We start from the raw sequence: 23,474 nt of genomic DNA, 5'->3' as shown, positions 1-23,474 counted from the left end.
GAGTACACACAAAAACTCGGCTCATTTTTTTCTTTGGCGCGAGCACGCTATGAATTATAAACGATATGTATACAAGTTGATAATAATATATGATACATCTGAAGATTATTGACAGTAGTTCATATATCACTTTTATAATAGACACTTCACTAAGTGGGAAAATGTGGTATGTCTGGTTGGTTTCAGTATCAAGTTAATGTTAATGGCTGCTAATATGGAATCTAATAATACCTAAAAATACGTATTTGCTGATTGTATATCAATATAAATAGTTGATGTCTAAAAATAATCTGTCCTCCTTCACCTTCACTCATACACATTGCCATTTAAATGTAACATATTATTTACGTTTTGACTCTATTACCGATTTTAAAAACACATTAAGAAACGAAAACATTTAAACTATGTCTAGACGGTGTGGGTAGATATTTCTGGCGAAATAACACCTGCCTTAAAAAAACATTATTTGCATAACAATTTAATTATTTTTGATCTCGGTGATCTTAACTCTACTTTAAAACATTACACTTACAATTTGAACAGTATTCGGTTGTGTTAATTATTAATAAAATACTAAATTCTATTTAAATTAGAATGTTATACAATATACTATGAACTGAAAAAAGCGGCAATAATATCAGAGTACGGTTGATTGATTATTTTTAAGGGTGGTAACATTTTGCTGATTGTGTCACAGGAGACTAGACAAATATGGAAAAGAGTTTTTTAGGAGCGACAGTGGAACTAAAGGCCGTTCGCTGTCAAAAGAGGTGATTAATGAATGGTTGACATCAACGTGACGGGAAACTAGAGTTGATAAGTTAATAGAGTTGAGGACAAGGAAGTTATTACGAAGAGAATATTTCCAATTCAATATATGGGAAATAAAGTGGACATAATAACAAGGTATTAGACATAATAAGGTTATTTACACGTTTTATACTTTCTTGGCTCTTAGTATCTATATAGAATTTTCGAAAAGTTTGTTAGTTATTTATATTATTACTATAAAAACTACAGCTTTTATCTTACTAAGTTCACATATCACTCTATAGTTCTCGTCACCAACGTTCATTAGTTTAGTTTAATTTGTATTATTATTATTAATATATAAGGTTATTATTTATGTAGGTACAATTTTTTATGAAATATATTGAAATTCGTTGAATTTGTATTAAAATATTGGCCAAGTGTTACTGTTACTATGGGTTTTTTTAAATATATAAATGGTAATAAAAAAAAAAAAGGTTATGTTAATAGTTCGTTTTTAAAACAATTTACAAAATTTTCCGGCGGCCACCACAAAAAATAGCTTTTTAACAAAGATGATCTCGCCTTCGGGTTGTGTAAGTGATTGTTTTTTGAAATTAAGAATTATTGATAAATTGGACAATTATCGACACTTTATTTACAGTATAAAAGTGGATGCAAAGTACTGTCGAACAACGTCGGAGATTTGAAATATCACATAAGACAGCTGGAAGCAAAGTTGTCGCTTTTCGATGAGGTGACGGAAGAGAAGGAAGAATTGAAAAAACAATTGGCCGACTTGTCCAAATGGATGGACGACGTAATAAGGAAACAAAAAGATATGTTCGGTCAGTTGACGAAAGGGCACGAAGAGGTGTGGTGCATGTACCAGAGCACCAAGAGAGATTTGGACAGGAGCAAGTCCGAGATAGCGAGTGCCAACGCTGAACTTTTGGAGTTGAACGAAAGGACCGCGAGAGCAAACGACCGGGCGAAACAATTGGAAAAACAGAAGGAATGCTCGCAAGAGAAAATACAACTTCTGGAAAAACGGCTGTGCGAGGAGTTGAGTAACTTGGACGCGTTCAAATGTAAATACCAGAGCCAAGAGGCGTGCTTGCAACAGAAGACCGGCGAGCTGGACAGGGCCAAACAAACGGTGGACGAACAGGCCGAGCGGTTGACCAAGTTGAAATCCGACTTGCGAATGGTCAGGGGCAAATTGGATTTGGAACGCGAGAATTGCGCGCAGATCAAAAACGAAGCGGCGATCAACGAGAAGAGAACGCTAAAAGAAAAGGAAACCCTGGAGTCGCAGATCGAGATCATGGACAAAGACAAAGTCGAGATGGAAAACGTTTTGGCCGAGCAGAACGCCACGGTACAAGAGTTGAACAGGAAAACGTTGGACATGAAACAGCGCAACGACGAGATCAAGTGCATGTTGGAAAAAGAAAGGTGCCAGTCGGACGAGCGCATAGCGAAGCTGACCAACGACAAACAGTGTCTGGAGGCGGCGGCGGAAGAGCTGAACTGCAAAATGTCCGTTTGCGCCAAGGAGTCGGCCCGGTTGAAGTGCGAAAACGAAAAGCTCAGCAAGCTGGTGAAAGAGCTGCAAAACAAACTGGAAGCGGCGGCCAGGTGCCACGATGAGCAAACGCGGGCGGCCGACGAGGAACACAGGTGCGTCTCCGAAGCCAAGAACCGGCTGCAGTGTTGCTTGGATTCGGCCAACCGCAAGGTAGATCAGCTCGAGGAGGACTTGGCCAACGTGAGGAAATCGTACGCGGCCGAGAAGGAAACCGTTTGCGAACTGAGGAAAACCATTGCCGACCTGCAGTTCAATCAACAGCTCGTGCCCAACCCGGCCGGCGCTTGCTCCGGCAAAAACATAGATCTACAGCTGGCCGACTTCGGCAAAGTGTTGGACAACATAACCGGCGACTGTTGCAAGAAACCCGACGGTTCCCGGGGGAAACCCAAGAATTTGGAACAGCTGGTCAAAGAGCTGAGCACCATAAGCGATTCGTTGGCACGGTCGTCTCCGTGTTGACGGACGTCCGCGAGTATCAATGTTCGGCGCATAAGACAAAAGCTACAAGTGGTATACCATGTTAATACATAATTTTCAACAAAAAAATGTCAAACCTCATTTTCTCCACTTTACGGAAATACATTGAATCATGGATACGTTTTTGGGCTGTCAATTCCCCCCTCCCTCTATCTATCTACGTTCTCCTATCCTCCCCTTCATTTGTCACCGATCTCTTCTAATCGTCTTTCTTTTATCCAGAGCAAATAACAGCTGTCTGTAATCGTTATTCACTTATCACTAATCTTTTGCCAGCTGTTTCTTATCACTGTTGGAAAAATAGTAGCGGGAGTATGATGACGCCAAATTTAGATCAGACCCTCAGCCCTAAAACATAACCATGTTTAAATAACGTTTACTTAAATAAATCGTGTAAATTATGTTGATGTATTATTATCAGCAGAGGCGTTTTTACAATTTTCTTCTTGTAGGTGGTATGTAAAAAAAACCGTAAATCTTGCCCTTGACCATAAGAGATGAACTATGTTTTTTCTTCAAACATTGCGCTGGTAACAGATTTCGTTTTATCTACATTGTTTGTTATTTTCAAGTTTCAATTGGACAAAATATATTTTGTATCCATTTTTAAGTTTAAAAAAGGAAAAAAGTTCTTCATAAAATATGTTTAGAGTAAAACAAAATATTACAATAATTGTAATAATTTGTTTGATAACTTTTATTATAAAAATATAATATTTTATCTTATATTATAATAAAATATCTCTTGAGTATAAAAAACTGTACGCTGAATGATCTTTAATAGACATTTTGGTGCTATGGAATTCATATTAACTTGTAAAAACAGATTAAATAAAACAATTTGGAAATTTATTTATGTTAAAAAAAAAATAGTCATGACAAATAATAACAATTAATAATTTACACATTAATTATCATAAATTATCTTTCATGAAATAACGAGTCTGGCTTAAAGTTTTCCTCTCAAATGTTTTTTCTCATTATCTCAATTAAGATGAGTGTTTTTTTCAGGGAAGCACTATAAAACCTGTCGAATAGAAAATCAAATGCGTACTTTAAGTATTGGCAAAACTTTTCAAACTCGGGGTTTTCTTTTTCGGCATATGTCCAATAAATTGTATACAACGTAAGCAGTTCATTCATGTTTGGATGTGATTCCAGGACTTGTATAATTGACGGAGGGGGAATGTCTTCTAAAAACTCATGAGGTGGTCTCGAATTGATTAAAAAGTACTTAAACTCCTAAAACATAATTAGTGTCAGCTAGCTTTTAAACATTTTATGTGTAAATACATAAAACATTATGTTAACTAATAGTAGAAAAAATCCAGATGCGTTGAATTTAGAATCGGAATATTACTGTATAATTACAGATTTCGGTTTTTTTTTTAAATCCATTTTGGATTGTTTTATTAATGTTTTGTAATAAATGTACTTGTAAACAGTAACAAGTAAAACGTTTATTAATTTTTGCCAAACAATGACGTTGAGCACATTAAGTAGAATTTAAGGTAAAAAACAACAAAATCCGGATTTTTTGATTATTTCGGATTATTTGTTACACAACTACGCTTAAGTAGGCACAATAAAACACATACCTTTTCTTCGTCCACTAAACGGACATCGAAAACCCCAGTAGGAACCCATATTAAATCGTCAATGCTCTCATCTGGCATCAGCTCGTTTTGTTTGGCGATTATTAACGGTTTGGCTCCGTTCCATTTGTCCGTGTCGCTGAAGTACTTGTCGAACAATATGGTAAACGATTTGTTTATCGAACGACAATACCAGACAAAATCGTTTGAAAGAATTCCGCCTTTGACGCGTGTCCAGAACAAGTCATACAACGTTAACATTTCTTTCATATCGTCTTGTGTCTCCAAAAACGCTTTCAGTGCCCTAGGGTGTACCTGACCGACCAGTTGAGACGGTTCATATTCCATTGCCACGGTGATGGAATAACTCTGAATGCAAAAATGGTTAAACAATAGTTGTTGTAATATTTAAAGTTTTGCGCTGTCTGGTTTTTTTTTTTTATAATTGTGTTCGAAATAAAAAACAATTTATACATAATCTCTTACCGTCAAAAGGAGCCAAAATAATTTTGCCGTGTTTTTCATAATAGTTTTTTAAATCAATCACAGATATTTTAACTTTTAAGAACCAATTGTGGCACTCGTGTGCTTTAGTAGGGATATTTTCTACTCGAGTGCCTAGCGTGGCCGGTTGTCGAAAGACAGTCAAAAGGCGTTTAAAAAATAGGTATTGATTTCGAGTGTCGCACAGCTGAGTAAAGACTAAGTTTCTAGTAAAGCATTTTTACGGCCTTACGTTTGGTGTTTTGTCCATAATCATTTTATGTTTTACAAGAAATGTGAACGCATTACATAGCATGACATTACATTACAAGTATCGAACGCATTTTATAGAAATCGGTTATTCTTCAATTTACACGATGTTATAGTTAATACATTTTACGGACAAAAAATGTACATGCAAGTAGAAGTATAAACAATTTCTTACCACATTATTTAAACAAACGTTTAAAGAGTGGCGAATAAATGCGCAATTACTTAAAACTATTATATTAACTAAAATGGCTCGTACTCATAGACAAAATGATTTAAATTAAAAATAATACCATGAAGCTTATATAAATTAACCGGTAAACTAATTGACATGGTCGAAATTGATTAAAACCACTTTTTTATTAATTGTTGCCTACACAAAACTCCTTAAAAATGGCCGGTCTCCAGAGGCCTTAACAGTACACATGAATCTAAAATAAAGAGGAACGGTTAAGGATTACACGAACAATATTACAGCTTCGGAAGTAGGTACAAATAATTATCACAAATAGAATGGAAATGTAAAACTTTAGTTTGACAATCAACGAAACTAGTGGAACACCCTGTGGCCAAAATACAAGAAATTGTTTAACGTAGAAGGTGCAATCACTTATAAAAAAAAACTAAATATTTTAACTTTTGATAATAACTTGAAAACGCACACCTTAAAATATAAGCTTATGTGTTATAACTTGCCCATTGATAGTATAATATGATTATGAAGATAGCACAACAAAAGCCGGCACCATACCTTGAATTGGTAAGTCGGGTGCCGGTAAAATGTCAACTTGAGTTGTCTATCCAGTAAAAACTAAGGGAAACCACCAATGAACAACCTATGCTAAAAAATTTTAAATATTTTTTGTTAATTATTATTATAAAAATTAATGTTATGTATTTAATAAATACAAAATAATTAAATAACAGTCATAACATAATATCATGTACCCTTTATTTATGTATAATCTCCAAGCTTGATACAATCTTGTTTAGGTATTTTTAAGAGCATACAAAATTGGCCTGTAAACTTGTACATTTTCAAAACCTGTTGACAAACTTGGCTTTTATGAGCAATTTAAATAATAAAATATATTGCATACATAAAAAAAATGAACATTTCATCTGTAACGTTCTTATTCTTTTAATTTAATTATTGACTTGGTTAGAAATGGACTATACACTTTGGACTATAATATACTGATAATGTCTATATTGTTTTGTGTGGAAACCCGAAAATTAAATATGTGTTTTATTCTACTTATTTATGTAATTAAAACTACAAGTGTCATATGTTCCGTTTTCCTTGCTCTATTGTATCCTTTAGGTACCAAATTTTGTTAATAATATATCTTTTAAAAGACAAGATTGAAGACAAAGCTCATAAGCTCCTACCTGTAGTCTTTAACTACAGAATAAATATTATGTAAGATGTGATAAAACTAATTTATACTCGACAGCCAAATCCTGAAATCGTCAACTAATTTAGGTAACAAGTAAAAATAATGTTTTATTTTTAAACGTAATATAAAATATAATTTGTGGGAAATTTTAATAAAACTATTATAATTTTATACCAAATTATACCATATACTTTTAAGTTAGGTATATACTATATTATAATGTAATTTAATATTATGAATTTGTATAGTTATAGGTATTAATGAAGTTGTATAGTTTTAATATAGTATACGATATTTATTAGAGAATTGATAAATATCTAACTACAATTTGCAATAAAGATAAGTTTCTTAACTATTTTCTTAAAATTAATATACTAAATCATAAACGGGATTGTGTGGCATAGGGCGATGTAAACCATAACTACTTTACCAATAGATTTTATTATGAGTTTTAAAACAAATGTTTATAAAAATATATAAATAATTAATAGGGACTTTTTTCCTAATTTCACAATCGTCATAATAAAATTAACTTTTACACGAATTATATAAAAAAAATAAAAAATAAAATAAAAATTATAAAAATTATTCACACAGAACAATACAATATAAATTGAAAATTATTTATCGCTAATAAAACAAATTACATAAACGTCCATTTATCGTTGGTGTGTTCACAAAAATTGTACTAATATTTACACAATACGTTTAATTTAATGATTAGGTAACATTAATTAAGCAAAAACGAGTACTTTTATTATTAAATTAAAATTCAGAAAAAAACCATTTTTTTTAAAGTCAAAATGTAGTCATTAAAAATGTCTACATATTGCATAATTGTATATTATATGAGCGATTTAATGACACATTTTTTGATATATCCAAATAAAAAATAGTCAAACAATTACATAAAGTGGGGTTAATCAGCTAATATTACAAAACAATTTTTTCGGTTATTTTGTTTAACATTAAATCTAGGGATTAAAATAATTAACACGTACCCTAATAAGTTCCAATTATTAACAATTAAAAATGAACAAGTTAAATGGCAAAATACATCATATAAATTATTGACTGAACTTCTCGGTCTAGGTTGTAATAGTTTCAGGTTTATGATAAAAATATTAAAACACACATTAGCCATTAGTATGTACTCTTACGTGTTTCCAGAGGCCGGATTTGTAAGAAAATAACTTTAAACACACGTCACATGAGTAGGGCTTTTCACCAGTGTGCACGCGTTGGTGTTCTGTGAGGGTGATTTTTAAAGAAAACGACTTAAAACATACAGCACATTTAAAAGGCTTTTCCCCAGTGTGAACGCGTTCGTGTTGTTTGAGGCTAGAATTTGCAAAAAAAGTCATTAAGCACACGTCGCATGTGTAGGGCTTTTCCCCAGTGTGAACTCGTTTGTGTAGTGTGAGGCTGGATTTTCCAGAAAAAGTCATTGAGCACACGTCGCAACTGTAGGGCTTTTCACCGGCGTGCACTCGTTTGTGTTGTGTGAGGCCGGATTTTGCAGAAAATGACTTTGAGCACACATTGCATTTGTAAGGCTTTTTCCCAGTGTGAACGCGTTTGTGTGCTATGAGGTTACATATTACTGAGAATGATTTTAAACAAACGTCACATTTGTAGGGCTTTTCCCCGGTGTGAACACGTTGGTGTTTTGTGAGGCATGATTTTACAGCAAACGACTTTAAACATACGAAACATTCAAAAGGCTTTTCCCCAGCGTGTACGCGGCGTTTGTGTTGTGCGACCAGTTGTTTTCGAGAAAATGACACATAATTACTTTTGACAACTTTATTTGCTGTTTTTTTCTGGGTTATTGTACTATGTAATCGGGTTATGTGTTTAGCCACTTTCGTTTTGGTCGTAAACACCTTGCTACATATTTCGCAGACAAATTGCTGTAATTCGTCTAGACCGTATTTCTTCGTTCGCACGTCCAAAGGCCCATTTTTTTGGTATTCTATCACTGACTCAAACGTATATCCGTTCACAATGTCTACTTCGACTTGGACTACTGTTTCGTTGCATGTTTCACTGACACTAAAAACAACATAAATATATATTACTACAACGCTAAGAAAATACTCTTGCTACAAGTAATCAATCTTTACATATTATGCTATCTCGTATACATATTACATAATATATCCGACTACACGACGGCCCAACAGCCTCCCACGGTAGACGACAACGCAACATTCAATCGATCGCTCGTTAAGGTGACTGATAAATGAGAGTTATTGAGGACCAAAGTTTTCTTACGACCGAAACCTTCACTCCCTTGTGTAAACGTTAGTAGAATAGCACCGTGTACTTGTTTGAACAAGTATACGGTGTACTATTCTATTAAATCTATCATATCATATGCATCTTGAAATTTGAGTTATGAGGTTAGTTAAAAGAACTTTAACTGACATTTAACTGATGTTTTCTCTAACATTTAATAATGTTATTTAAAATTAAATATTACAAAATAATATTCCCCCTTTTTTCCCTATGAAAACTTGCTTATTCCACACAAGTTAACGTGTAGCTTTATTATTAATAATAAAATTATTATTTGTGGTCCCAATATTTGGAAGTTATCGTTAATTAAGATACTGTTACATTAATAACAAATTTTTTTTTTTTTTACTATTGGTGTTTGAGAAATGTGACCAACTTGTCCCTGTTTGAGGGTTTTTTGACCAGACTATAACCGGTGGAATAACAATATTACTTCTTAACAAAATTGATTAAAAATATTTTAATTTAAAAAAAAAAAGTTTACTTATATGCATCCTCATAGAGTGGCTTTGGAACAACTCTCTTTTGGTAGTTAATTTATTTTTCGGACTATCACAGCATCCTTGAAAGCGATTTAAAAATGTTTTTTCATTTCTACATGTTAAAGAAAACTGAAAATAACTAGCTTAATTTTAGTTTTAGAGTAAAAGCACCCATTGTAAAATTAAAAGAAAGAAATATCCCGGAGGCACCACGGTGCGGTTTTTTCATTATTCCAAGTATAATGCTTAATATATTGTTTAGCAATAACGACTATTTTAACATTTTTAAATGATTTTTTAAAAAAATCAATTCCCCCCCGAATATTGTTCTCTTTTAATTTTATAATGGGTGCTTTTACTCTAAAACCAAAATTAAGCGAGTTATTTTCAGTTGGCGTAAACATGTTTTTACCACTGAAAATCACCAGTGCGATGCCCTCTTAACATAGTATTGCTCGTTCAAGGTGACTAATAAATGAGAGTTATTCGACATGGATTGGGCATTGAGGGGTAAAAATTTTTTATAAAATAAGAGTACCAAATCTTTCTCAAGACCGAAACCTTTACTCCCTTGTCTGAAAGTAAGAATAATCTAATCGTACAAGTATACGGTGCTATTCTATTAACTCTACCATACATACTGAAATCAATAATAAGATCGGTTAAAATATTTTTAAAAAATGTTATTCAAAATTAAATAATATTCTCTTTTTTCCCCAAGAAGATGTGCTTATACCACAAGTTACAATTAGATTGAATATTAATAATACAATTATTTATGGTCCCTTTATTTGGAAGTTATCGTTAATTAAGATGTTACATTAATAACAAATTTTTTTTTCTAACTATTAGTGTTTGGGAAAAGTGACCATAATAAAACATTTTAGACCACACTATATACCGTAATAACATAATTATTTCTTAATAAAATTGATTTAAACTATTTTAATTAAAAAAAAATATATTTTACTTATATGCATCCCCATAGAGTGGTTTTGGAGAATGGTGGATTGTCGGATAGCTATTGTTTGATTCATCAATGTAATTAGGTTTTGTTTTTTTCACTGAGGCATTAGTGTATTGCTCTTCTGTGTCTTCATTTTCTTCTTCTATTTTAATCACAGTCTTGTAGTTATAATTTTCCATTACAATTCTGATTTTTAGCAAGTTTCTCACAAGTTGAACTCTAAAAACAAAAAATATTTTATAAAATTAGGACAGGAACTTTAGTTTAATTATATAAATGACTACAGCTTGAAACACACATAAATGAAACATGAATGCAGGTTGAAAATACCCAACAGGGCTAAGACGTTTTACGAAAATATCATCTAGTAATGAATAGCAAACCATAATTACAATTTTAGAAGGTTCAAATAGCTACAGCCAGTAAAAAATTATGCATTTTCTTTTAAGAATGATGTACTACTAGTTTACCTAACACAAAATGAAATGATTAAAGCTATGTTTGTATTATTATACAAACATAGCCTTAATCATTTCTTTTATATAATAAAAATACCAATATCCTCTAACCATAAATTAATAATATATTTCATTTACCTCAAAATAATTAATTTAAAAAAACAAATTTTGCCAAAAATAAATTATATTTGTTTAGAGAGAAAGTATTAATGAAAACAAACAAATAACTACTAATTAATAATAGTAACAATTTTATAATAATAAATAAGTAAATGTCACTGGACTTCTAACACATTTACTAGATTGTTTATAATAAAAAACAATATGACAATAGTTCATTCATTCAGAATTGATTAAACTAAAAATTGTTCAAAGAAGGAATATAAAACAATCTAAAAAAGAAATAAAATATTTTCTGCCAAACATCATTAAATTTTTAATACGTAGAATATACTTGAAAACCTAAGATAAATAAATAACAAAAAACATAGCCTTAATTATTTCCTTTATAATAAAAATGCCATTTTGCTTTACCAAGAAATACAAATATTTTTCATTTACTCTAAATAATTAATTTAATTTAAAACAAAATTCTGCCAAACATAATATGTTGATTATACTTGTTTAGAGAGAACGTATAAATGAAAACACGTGAATAATGACTACTAAATAACAGTAACAATTTTTGATACAAATTGAGACGTATAATAGATTGGTTATATTAAAAAAAAATATATGAAAATAATTCACCCCCCCTATTCAGCATTATTTAAACTAAAATTTGATCAAAGAAGAATTAATAAAAAATCCATCCGTAATATATTATTAGTAGCCATAACCATTTTCTTATTAATAAAAAATAAAAATATTTTTTGCCAAACATAAAACAATTTAACTTTTATTAAATCACTGCTACTTTAATAGGCGTCAATGCGTATATTTATTTTTGATATTGCTGTGATTATCATTATATTATTTTTAATAATAAACGAAATTGAGAAAATTGGCTAATTGGTAAAGCTAAAAGAACCTAAAGAACAATGTGTGATTAGTATAGCAATAATATTGTGTTATTAACACTATATTATGTAAATAAAAGTAATGGTAATTAAAGTTATAAGGCGTTTCACAGCCTAATATAAATTACGATGGTCTACAATATGATGAAAAAATACTGCGCAGCAGTTGCGAATAACCATTTCTGATAAAAATTGACAGGCTTATCTCAAGATACACATTAAAAATACACCGGATGGCTGTAAACTAACGTTTTCATCCCTACGGCCGTTGATACCTACGCACCTCAGTCTGTAAGTCTAAATTTTGCATAGCTACAATAATTTTAATTGTTTTAAAAATCGTCATTGAACACCTTACAACTGTGGTTTGATCTTATTAAAGTAAATAAAACTGGTGTAAACTGTTGTTAGTGGTGATAATGTACTTACCTTTTACACGGCTACTTCGAGATTCCCAGATTTGCAGACCACACGGCACAGCGCTCATCTGGAATGTTTTTCGATTATATTATGTACCGCACAGCGAGTATGAACTTGTAAAGAAAACCACAGGCACGACTGCCTTAGTAGTTAGTTAGTGTAAACATTAAATTTTAAACATTATATTATACTGCGTGATAAATGATACATACAAACTAAGTGCACTAACACGGAGTAGTCTACAGCATGTGATAACAGCGACTACCGCGGTTCGGGATGGTCGGCTGGAGGTAGAACGCAATGAAGGTAAATATTGAAGCGCGCGGGGCTTAAACAAAATACATCTAATCGATATTGACCCTCGTATCAAACTCTCTATAGTCTCGACTATCAGTGCATTTTATTTAGTGTTTGTCAACAAACGCGAGAAACACATTATAAACCTTTATTGGTATAATTATTGTCATATTGCCTCAGAATATAACAATTCTATAACGATTTATAAGTGTCAAACTGTCCACGGGAAACGTCGAACGGATGAAAATTGTTTGATTGCAACTCGTGTCGAAAAGTGGTCAACTTCCAAAATATTGAATTATCCATCGCACAATAATATGTTCTCTTCGGCCCGAAAAAGTCGCCAAAGAAAAGGTGCCGGGAAGAGACTCGGGTGAGAAAAGTTTACAATAAATACACATTTTTTAGGACAAATCTTATGAAATGGGAAATTATGACGATTTACATAATTTCCCATCGCTACAGAAGTTCTGGTCGTAATATTATTGAACAATTTAATAAAACTATAAATAAACTACTAATGTAAAAAAAAAAATTCTAGAGATGATGAAATGATCAACGAGGTTAATGTAAAACACGAATTTGATGAAATGGGAGATTATTGCTTTGAATCGTTGAAACAAGTTGAACAAGCGACGTCTATTGACATGAGAGTAACAAACAACTTTGCAGACGAAAAATGCAAATTGTGTTTAGAATCGTTTACATCCGAAACGCAATTGAAACATCATATCACAACAATGCACAATGGTATTTCTAAGATAGAAGATATTCCAATTAAAAAAGAAGTCGATAATGGTTTCGAGTAAGTCTATTTTAAATTTAAAAATACCAGAGTAGTCTTTTCCTAACAAATTAATCAAATAGCAACTTACGCATAATATGATTGAGTTATTGTGGAGAAATATAATATTAACTATGACTGTTCGATAGCCGTGTTTGAAATTTTACTTCTCGCGTTATTAGCATTTCAAGATGGAGCCACAGATTAGATAAAACATTATTTAATCTATGATGAAAGCATGAAGTGGAGGGCACTGTATAACTTTTTCGGTATTGTTACGAGTCTCTTTTTGCCTGTATATGTTACTTTGTTGTATATCAATATTTCTTGAGTTATTCATGGGTAAATAGGTGCTAAGCGTTTGGTTCGGTTTACATTTGCGGCATTTATTATGTGTTCTTTCACAGAGTTAAATACTAGTTGTCTATTTATTTTTGTTAGCTAGTAAACATTTGAACAGAACTTATTGATGTATATATTTCTGTTGTATAAAATATTTAAAAAAATACACTTATGAGTAGTAAGTAGTATACGGTAGTAATTTAGTAGCAGTGTTATCATCGAAGCTCACACTGGACTGAATCTGTAGTACGAATTTAAAGAAAAAACTATTTTTTTTTTTAGTTTGGTTTTGCTCTGTTAGGAGAACAGGTCTCTTATTAATTTAGGTCTCGGACTACAAATATTAACGTTTTTAACAGTAGGCAAAGCTTATTTATTTTATTTTTAGTTTTTTTCATTTATTAGTTATTTTACTTTGTACATAATTGAACTTTTTATCTTTTTAATGGTGAATGAGATTTGGCTTTTTGTTCACTCAAAATAAGACAACATTTCAAGCATGAAAAATGATTTGATGGAATTTTACTCGTAAATAATATGGTAGTTTGGCAGCCTCTTAGGTTACCTAGTTTGTTATGTATTTTCATTATTTAAATTTTCAGCAGTTCAGGTAAATAATTAGTCCGAATAGGTTTAGAATTTAGATTTAATTTTTGAGGTATTAATTGAGCTAATTTTGGACTTATAAATTGTATGTTATTGATAATTAAAATTCTAAAAAAATCATAAAATGATTTTGGTATTGACAAAAAAATATGCAGTCAATGGTCTGATCTGGAGTTCTTAAAAAGTTGTTAAACTAGGACCAAGTTTTAATAACATAATTTAGGAACAGCTTAGTTGATCTGAGTTAGCAAATACAAGTAATATTTTATGAATAGGACCGGTCCCGATAAATAGCATTATTTAATTTTATTGTCCGTTTTCATTTTTTTAGTACTTGAAAGACATCTACCGACTAAGGCTGAAACTTGTAGTTTATTATCTTTCCATAATAATATATCAAATTAAAAACCTTATTTTTTAAAATGTACTTTGTGTTTTAGACCTAATGAAACTGAAGACGAGCCAAGAATTAAAATTGAAGAAGGTGAGACCGACGATTATTATTACAAGTCTATATTTGATATAGCAGAAAATATTGATATGCAATTGAAGGAACATCAAAAAACGATCAACGAGAATGCTTACAAGTAATCCTTCTTCTTTGATATTCAACCATTAGGTTGGTTTTATAGCATTCTTCCATACTTCCTCCACTCTTCTCTATTAATAGCTAGTTTGTTAGTTCTCTGTAGGTTCTCAGTTCGGCATTTTTAATAATTTTATTGTTTATCGTTGTTCTAGGTTGGCTTCTGCCTCTCTTGCATTCTATGTGTCCTTTCACTATTCTTTGATTTAGTTCCTATTCGTGTGTTATGTATAAGTGCTCCTCCGACCGTCACTCCTATTTTTTTGTCTATTGAGTCTGTTGAGGTATTTTTAGATTGGTTGTGCGACAAATACATTAAACAACATTGGACACCCTTTTCTAGTGCCTTCCCGTATTTTTGCTGATACTAATTAGTCTTCTATTCTTATTCCTGTAGTTAATATACAACACCTGTATTATATATGTTAGTTGCTCATAATTCTATGTTAGCACTCATTGCTCATAGGCGGCATTCCTGTTGTTTTTATTAAACTTTTAGTTTTAATAAATATATATGTTTTTGTTTTTAGTGTCGGAAAAACTTGCATTAATAAAAAAGTAAAAGTCGAAGTTAAAAACAGTGGTCTTTTGGATTTGCAAACAACAAACTACAAAAATACTTTTAGGTATGGCTAACTGTATTCAGTTAATTATATTAAATTATAAATGGTTTTGTCGTTAAACAAAAATACAATAAATGCTCTATATAGATTTGATAAACAAATATTTTTCTTAGAAACCGATTTTTCCATTAAAGGTTCATAAATGTTATATCAACATTCATTCAACAGACGATTAAAATTTACTTGCCTGTAATTTTTGTACATTCAATACATTAAGTTAGGTCAAATTGGAAATTAAAATAATAGTATACAATTTTGAAAAGGATTTTTTTTAAAAAACGTTATAATTTATTGTTCGTCAATGTTTTGTTGTAGTGAAAATCGTACGAGAAATGAAGTGAATAAAAAAACTGATGGTCGTTATTTTGAATCGAGGATTGAAACAGAAAACAATACAAAAACAGCAACTAACTCCACCAATGAAGATATAACAAACCGGCGGTTTTTCCAATGTAATTTATGTCAAAAAATGTACTGCACAAAAAAACAAATAACTTTACATATTTTAAAATCCCACCAAATTTCAACGGATAAACACTGTCCCCAAAAACTCAACACTATACATTGCAATGAGTTTACTAAGACATACGTGAACATCAGCCGACCCTATAAATGTGACGTCTGCCTTAAGCATTTTTCTAAAAATTTTAACCTCACACAACACAAACGAATGCACACTGGCGAGAAGCCCTACAAATGTAATGTTTGCAAAAGTACTTTTTCTCAAAAAGTACACCTTACAAGACATGAACGCGTACATACCGGTGAAAAGCCCTACAAATGTGATGTTTGCCAAAATTCTTTTTCACAAAAAACTAACCTTACAAGACATGAACACGTACATACCGGTAAAAAGCCCTACAAATGTGTCGTTTGCAAAAAGAATTTTTCTCGAAAAAATGTCCTTGCACGACATGAACGTGTGCATACTGGCGAGAGGCCCTACAAATGTAATGTTTGCAAAAATACTTTTTCTCGAAAAGCACACCTTACAAGACATGAACGCGTGCACACTGTTGAAAAGCCTTAAAAATGTTACGTTTTCAAAAATACTTTTTCTGGAAAAGGAAGCCTTAAATAACATAAACGCTTGCACGGTAATTAGAAGACCTTAGACCTTGTGCTTAAAGATTCATCGGACATTTTTATATATTGTTTACTTTTTTTTTAAATAGGCATACAAGGTCATTGCCTAATTTATAGTCAAATTGCCTATAATATGATGTGGCTAGAATTAGTCTTGTGATTGTCTGCATGAACAATTACTATTTTTATTCTTTTTATTTCAAATATTTATTTTTAATTTAGTATTATTTTATATGAATACAATGTGAATTGTTGATATATATTGTTATTGTTATAGTTATTGATAGGGTTTTACTCTCGTATGGTAACAGATGTGCAATAAATAAGGCAACAACCTTATTTATTGCTTAAAGTTCTGTATAGTTATCTGTTCAATCAACAATTTAATTTTGTGATAACTATCAGTTTTCTAGTGGTTATTTCTATACCATGTTCAGTTAATATATAACGATGATAAAAATTGGTAACAACCGATAACTATATTGATAATATTTAAAATCAAGAATAATTAACTTAAATTACTAATTAGTACTGTATTAAATGCTGACAACAATTTCAGTATTGTAAGTAACACATTTGATATACTTTTAATAATATGATTCCTGGAGTAATGCAGAAACTTCTTAATATAATCTTTGCTGACTTTTCGGCATTTCTAGCGATTTGTTTTAATATAAAAACGGACTTATGATATCCATTAGCTATGTTGGAACACTTACTTTTTTTCTGTTTAACGACCATTTACATCGACTTAATGAAGTGTCTTAAGTATTTTACTATAACAGAAAATATATATGTCTGAGTCATATATACATATATATATATATATATATATAACTTTCATCTACTATCTTACTCTCTTACTACAACTATTATTGTATAACAACCTAAATAAATATAAAATTAATTCTAGGTAGTAAGGTGTTGAATGGAATAACGGAAAAAGTGGTAAATGTGTTTGCTGGTGATAGGATTGGGTATGAAAGAGTACACGGAGGTTATGGTTTTGGAGAGAGAAATTATATGGGAGAGAGTGTACTTGATTTTTCTCATGCGTGTGAGTTGGAAGTTGTTAATATATTTTATAGGAACAGGGAAGAGCATTGTATAACTTTCAAGAGTTGAGGAAATACATCAAAATTTTTTTGTTTGATGTGAAGGATAGAGAGTATAAAGCAGTGTAAGGATTGTAATATAATTCCAGGTGGCAGTGTGGTAACGCGTCATAGGTCTATGGTTTCAGAATTCTGGTGTAAAGGAAAGAGAGTGAACAAGAGGAAAGAGCCAATAAATAAAGTGGTGCAAGTTAACGGGTGAAAAAGAAAAGTTGTTTATAAGGAAAATGAAGGAAAAAGTAGTGTGGAGGATGATTGGGAATTTAGAACAGGATAGTGAATGGTATAAAGAAGGTGGCAGTGGATATGTAGGTGAGAATCAAGGTATATTCCGCAGGATTAGGAAACGTGGTAAGAGGATTTCTATACTGGTAATAGTAATAAGAAATATATCGGGGATAGGTATTACACGTACAGGTATACAGGTTAAATCTTAAATAAATAAATTGTTTTTTAATTTTTCAATTTATTAATCAGCTCCGCATTGAAGGCTCGCTGTTGGTTTAAATTCAGAACATAATTTGAAAATGTACTTAAATATCAGACAATGGTATGGATGAAAGAAAATATACAACAAAATGGGGCTGATTTATTCATGTTATATGAATATAAAGCAATATCATGTTTAAAAGTTGTCTAAATCGCTATAATATCTGTCGTATGCGTAATCGAATGCGTACTTTAAGTATCGGCAAAACTTTTCATACTCAGGGTTTTTATTTTCGGCATATTTCCAATAAATCTTATACAACGTAAGCAGTTCTTTCATGTTCGGGTGCGACTCCAGGACTTGTATAACTGCCGGAGGGCGAAGACCTTCTAGTATCTTATGAGGTGGTCTAGAACTGATTTCGGAGTAGATGAACTCCTGAAAATCATAACCATCATCAGTACGTCTCGCTTTAAAATAATATTTTAGTGTAATAGGAACTGCATAGGAAAAATCCGGGTTCGACATAGGGAATTAGTTACCACACATTAAAATATAAAACCAGATAGTGCACTCTAAACAAATTGGAAAAATATAAACCAACAATCTCAAGTCAGTGTGGCCAGAAAATGAAAAAAAAAATCCTTCCGTTCTACAGTGTGGTCAATGAAAATATTGCATCAAACATCTGTAATGTGATCATCATCGACCTTTGTTCATCAACTACTTTCACAGATATATATATATATATATAATAAACTAGATTGCTCAGTTACCATTTACCTCTGTGTTTGTGGGAATTAGAACCTCATCACATGTAAATTTGTTTATAACAGTTTTATATTAAGTTGATCACACAGAATCACAGATTTGTATGTTATATATTATTTTATACACACATAAATCCCACAAAAATGGCGGACAATTCTTATCACTAGTTAACAATTTAGTTTATTATATATACAGTGTGTCCCACAAAGATAAGACAGTAGAAATAACTTTTGTTCTAGTGAATATTTTTAAGGTTTTTTTTTTTTTGTCAAAATTTATTCACACTCATTTGCGCTGTAAGTACCACGTTTAAATTGTTGCGGTTAACAATTTTACTTTTTTTAATTTTTTTTTTTTTGCAACATTTATTTTCAACAGATATCCATTTTAAATAATATAACCATCTACCGCACTCCACCGCCCCGATCCTACCTATCCCTTTGACCTCGAATAACTCAAAAACGAATAATCCAAAACTGGTTGTGGGATAGTAAAAATCCTCAGCAAACTATTCTCAATAAAATGGAGTGCACTGCCCATCTGGTTTTATCTAATCCGCGTGATGTTCGTGGCTGCAAATCAATGCACTCGACTACCACACAACACACCACATAATACCTCTTGTTCCTGCACAACTTGCAAACCGAAACCCCTCCTCGTGCGAACCAATATTGAATCGTCATTGGGTTCATCGTTTGGCATCAACTCGTTGTGTTTGGCGATTATCAGCGGTTTGGCTGCATTCCATTTGTCCGTGTCGCCGAAGTACTTGTCGAACAAGATCATAAACGATATGGTTATCAATTGGCAATATTCGTCGAAATCTTTTGAAACGGTTCCGCCTTTAACGTGCGTCCAGACCAAGTCGAACAACGTCGATAGTTCTTTCATATCGTCTTGTGTCTCCATGAATGCTTTCAGTGCCCTCGGGTGTACCTGACCGACCAGCTGAGAAGGTTTATGGCCGACAGCTATGTTGACGGCATAACTCTGTACACACCACAATATTAATAGATCAATATCGATTTAAAATACTTGTACTGTTTGGATAATATTATGTTTCTGCTCGGTGTAGTTGAACTGTACTTACCGACAAGACGATGAAAAATAATTTCCCCGTGATTTTCATAATGATTTTTTTCTCAATATACATCAACTATTATGAAACTTGTAAAGCAAAAAATTAACTGGTGCCCCGTACCGAAAGCTATTTAAATATCCGGCTCTCAGTGGTGCCTGGTGTTGATAGTTTATTCGTTTTGGATGTATTAATAAATAACATTTGATATAAAAAAATTTTAAAAACGATCGACTGTTAGGTGACGTCCTAAAATGATTATTTTTTTTTAGTGCCGCACAGCTAAGTAAAGTCTGTCGAATTCAGGCTAATTGTTTGATGTTTTGTCTGTAAATGTTATATTTTTAGCAATTACAAAAATAATGTATCGAACGCATTTTCTTAAAATAATACAATTTACACAATATCCGAAAAAATACATATATTTTAGCAAGTAAATTTTGCATACAAGTTAAAATAATATTTACAACTATATTACCCATTTTTTTTTTTTTAGCTACAGATTGAAATTATTTTAAAACTTGGAATAAATTCGAAAACGATAAAACAAGCTGAAAAAGTTTAAATTAAATTAACTTAAAATCCATTGGACCTTCTAGAAAGTATTTTTCTGGAATACAATAAATGTGTATATAAAATAGACATATTTTTTTATTATATAATATTATATGGAAATTCAAATGGTGTGAGAACCATCAATAACCATCAGAATTATTATTGTCAATATCAAACTAAAAGTAAAACACATAAATACCATTTAGTAAGTCGATTTGATTTTGACTTTGGAGAAGGTATTCAAGTTGAGGTGAGGGAATAATGTTTAGATCCATTTCCAATGTATGATATTAGTGATATGACTGGAAACCCGTAACAACTGAATAATATTACAAGCAAGCTTAGAAAGAGACAAACAAATTGAATGGATTTAAAGAATATGATAGGAGACAGAATGGATATTGAAAATTCTTGAAACTTCACCTAATAGAGATAGAGAGAGAGAGATAACAATTACTTTTATTTAAAAAGTAATAAAGCGGACATTAAATCAATAGTATGTGGAAACTTGAGAATTTCTCAAAGAATTTCAGAACGTACTTATTTTCATTCGACTATTTTTTTTTAAGTTAGCGCCGTAATTAAAAGTTAAAAAAAAAATGAAAACAATTTAAGTGTTTGTTTTTAAATGTTAAAGGGAAATCTTGAACTTCGGTCATCTTATACTCTTTTCGGAAACAATTTCTGATCTAAAGACATGAATGCAAGGGTATTGCATGCGGTTGGTTTTTAAGGCGTTTTGTATAGGCAATATTTAAGAAAAAATTGGTTTTAATAAATTCGACCATGATTTACCGATTAATTCGTTTAAGCTTCCGGTTTATTTTTAATTTAAATCATTTCGTCTATGAAAGCCATTTTAGTTAATATAAAATACATGTTCTGCTCCATCGCACAGGCTGAACCAGTGATTCGATAAGTAATCTGAAAACAGATTTGAATTTGCCATGAAATTTACTTAAGGTCGGTTAGGGTACTTTTTTCAATTTTTTATTTTAATACTTTCCAAAGTTGATTTTAAAATTTGAAATTTTATATAATGTTTAAACGTGTTTTTTACACAGTAGGAATAAGATATAAAAAAAGTACCTTGACCGATCAAAAGTACACTTCATGGCGAATTCAAATCTGTTTTTAGATTGCTTATCGGATCGCTGGTTCGGCCTGTGCAGTGGAATAAAAATGATGTGTTTTGATATTAAGTTGCATTGGAACTTACACAAAATATAGAGGATAGGGTTATTATTATATTTTAGGAAAAATGTGGTTAAGTGCTATAAATAAACAAATACATATAAAATATGCTCTCCGGAACAATTTTTTATATTTATAGTAAAAATAATTTTGATTTTGTGTCCGCAAGAACATACGTCGAACAAAATATTGTTTTTGATTTAAATACAATTATCATTAAGCATGTGTTCAAATTTCAATGATTTATTAAGCCATTAAATATAATAGTTGCCAAAAATATAACAAAATTGTACACAAACTTTACTTAGCTGTGTGACACATACGTTTCTTATTATTATTTTGTTTTTCTTATCATCAATCAGCCAAGCTGATATTTATAAGTAAAATTTAATTAATTAATTGAACTAAAACAAATAAACTGTCCGCACTAGATGTACTAAGTGCTGAATGTTTAATAGCATATCGAGAAAAACCTTCACACGTCGAAACTGTAATAATTGATATTTGTAAGAAAAACATGCAAACAAAATACTTACAGAGGCATGCAATGCTTTTAAGTTTTACTCGTAGTAAAATACTTGTAATTTAATGTAAGAAAATAACAATAAAATGTTTAACACACACAAAAAAAAAAAAAAAAAACCTTTACATTTTTTTAATGGCTCGGTCATGTTACAACTTACTCAACTGTTGATATTGATCCATTATATTGAACAAGAACCTTCTAAACCGGTCGGCCAAGTACAACCAAAGGCACTCGGAGTATTCATGGAGACACAAGACGATATATGAAAGAAACGTCAAAGACGGGTTCCTAATGGAGTTTTCGTTGTGTTTGATGACTTACATGACAGACCTAGGTTGTGTGTGTGTGTGTGTGTCTGATTTAACATACAACTGTTCGACAAGCCCTTTTGATGACGTCAACCAGTTTTGTGGTAATAATAAGTTTGTTCGTAATTAACTAATCAAACGCAGTAGTACACCCAAGACTATGTGAAACAGCTCTCAAAAGGAAATGTTATTCGGTCAATACAGCGCAGTCTGGGTGGAAAGTGAAAAAAGTCCACACTATTCTAGTTAATTGCATTTGAATTGATCGGTTCAAATAATAATAATGTTCAACAAGTATTACAGCCGTATCGCTTATTACACTCAAAGTCGTTGGTTTTTTCCAACTACAATAAACGGTAAACACCAATGTCAGTTAAGTTTTACTAGTCTAAATCTTGACTGTATGTATAGTAAACCGTTAAAACACTAATAATAATAATGTTGTAGGCTCGTTTATCGCGATAATAAATTATTTTAATTTTTTAAAGCAAGTTTTTTTTTTATACATTTTTATTGTTCATAAAAAAAAGTGGCTGTGCCTGTAAAAATTAAAAAATCAAGTAAATATTTTTCAGTTTTAATGTTGCGACGAAAAATATGTTGTTACAAATCAATCAAACAGTGACTTTTGTTGCGTTTGATGTCAATCTGATGGAATCAGATTAACTCCTATACCGGCCACCTCCTCAGTCCTCTCCCTGTCTAAAACAAAGTAAGATTTTTTAGATACACATTTTGTACACATATCTGCAATTATTTCAACTAAAAAAAAAACCTAACCGAGCGTAGAATCTAAAAAAAACATACCAATTGTAAAAACAATAACTTTTTACACTGTATTGTAAAAAAAAAAAAAAAAACAAACAGTTATTACTGTAAAACAAATACCTTCTGTCGACAGACGGAGGCGTGTGTAGCGCCTTAATGTTATTTCCAAACTTTGCAATATTCTAAATA

At 31.3% G+C, this 23,474-nt stretch overlaps 5 protein-coding genes across 11 annotated transcripts; 2 read left to right on the top strand and 3 right to left on the bottom strand.

Moving 5' to 3' along the window:
- Positions 1-527: 527 nt before the first annotated feature.
- On the top strand, positions 528-6,255 carry LOC126837049 (tropomyosin alpha-1 chain-like). Of its 5 annotated transcripts, XR_007685434.1 has the most exons (4): positions 528-906; positions 1,313-1,346; positions 1,415-2,854; positions 3,274-6,255. XR_007685434.1 is itself a non-coding variant. In XM_050570774.1 (3 exons), the coding sequence occupies exons 1-3, from the start codon at positions 878-880 to the stop codon at positions 2,801-2,803; spliced, it is 1,452 nt and encodes a 483-aa protein (XP_050426731.1). In that variant the 5' UTR covers positions 528-877; the 3' UTR covers positions 2,804-3,222. The 5 variants fall into 5 exon arrangements, 4 of the variants coding, with proteins under 4 accessions (XP_050426731.1, XP_050426732.1, XP_050426734.1 ...); XM_050570774.1 differs by lacking the exon at positions 3,274-6,255 and having other exon boundaries at positions 1,415-3,222; XM_050570775.1 differs by lacking the exon at positions 3,274-6,255 and having other exon boundaries at positions 1,261-1,346; positions 1,415-3,222.
- Positions 3,151-5,033, bottom strand: LOC126837210 (uncharacterized). The gene is made up of 4 exons (XM_050571031.1): positions 4,903-5,033; positions 4,420-4,785; positions 3,876-4,063; positions 3,151-3,169 (listed from the first exon to the last, which is right to left on the bottom strand). Exons 1-4 carry the CDS (start codon positions 4,939-4,941, stop codon positions 3,151-3,153), a joined length of 612 nt encoding a protein of 203 aa, XP_050426988.1. The 5' UTR covers positions 4,942-5,033.
- A 1,068-nt stretch (positions 6,256-7,323) lies between the features above and the next one.
- Positions 7,324-12,429, bottom strand: LOC126836455 (zinc finger protein 501-like). Its single transcript, XM_050569894.1, has 3 exons — positions 12,226-12,429; positions 10,323-10,538; positions 7,324-8,624 (listed from the first exon to the last, which is right to left on the bottom strand). Exons 2-3 carry the CDS (start codon positions 10,496-10,498, stop codon positions 7,706-7,708), a joined length of 1,095 nt encoding a protein of 364 aa, XP_050425851.1. The 5' UTR covers positions 10,499-10,538; positions 12,226-12,429; the 3' UTR covers positions 7,324-7,705.
- On the top strand, positions 12,378-16,683 carry LOC126836454 (zinc finger protein 845-like). Its single transcript, XM_050569893.1, has 5 exons — positions 12,378-12,886; positions 13,055-13,318; positions 14,686-14,832; positions 15,362-15,457; positions 15,770-16,683. Exons 1-5 carry the CDS (start codon positions 12,831-12,833, stop codon positions 16,482-16,484), a joined length of 1,278 nt encoding a protein of 425 aa, XP_050425850.1. The 5' UTR covers positions 12,378-12,830; the 3' UTR covers positions 16,485-16,683.
- A 1,433-nt stretch (positions 16,684-18,116) lies between these two features.
- Positions 18,117-22,524, bottom strand: LOC126836555 (uncharacterized). Of its 3 annotated transcripts, none has more exons than XM_050570081.1 (4): positions 22,367-22,524; positions 19,947-20,023; positions 19,475-19,846; positions 18,117-18,523 (listed from the first exon to the last, which is right to left on the bottom strand). In XM_050570081.1, the coding sequence occupies exons 2-4, from the start codon at positions 20,007-20,009 to the stop codon at positions 18,281-18,283; spliced, it is 678 nt and encodes a 225-aa protein (XP_050426038.1). In that variant the 5' UTR covers positions 20,010-20,023; positions 22,367-22,524; the 3' UTR covers positions 18,117-18,280. The 3 variants fall into 3 exon arrangements, with proteins under 3 accessions (XP_050426038.1, XP_050426037.1, XP_050426036.1); XM_050570080.1 differs by lacking the exon at positions 22,367-22,524 and adding an exon at positions 22,220-22,258; XM_050570079.1 differs by lacking the exon at positions 22,367-22,524 and having other exon boundaries at positions 19,947-20,179.
- Positions 22,525-23,474: the final 950 nt, after the last annotated feature.

The sequence above is a fragment of the Adelges cooleyi genome, unplaced genomic scaffold, assembly GCF_023614345.1.
Source record: "Adelges cooleyi isolate 19-005CV unplaced genomic scaffold, UGA_ACOO_1.1 ACOO_flye_CR_arks_rails_tigmint_CR_PRNA_247, whole genome shotgun sequence".
Lineage (NCBI taxonomy): Eukaryota > Metazoa > Arthropoda > Insecta > Hemiptera > Adelgidae > Adelges > Adelges cooleyi.
Note: the sequence above shows the minus strand (reverse complement) of the source record. Positions and strands in the feature narration are given on the sequence as shown.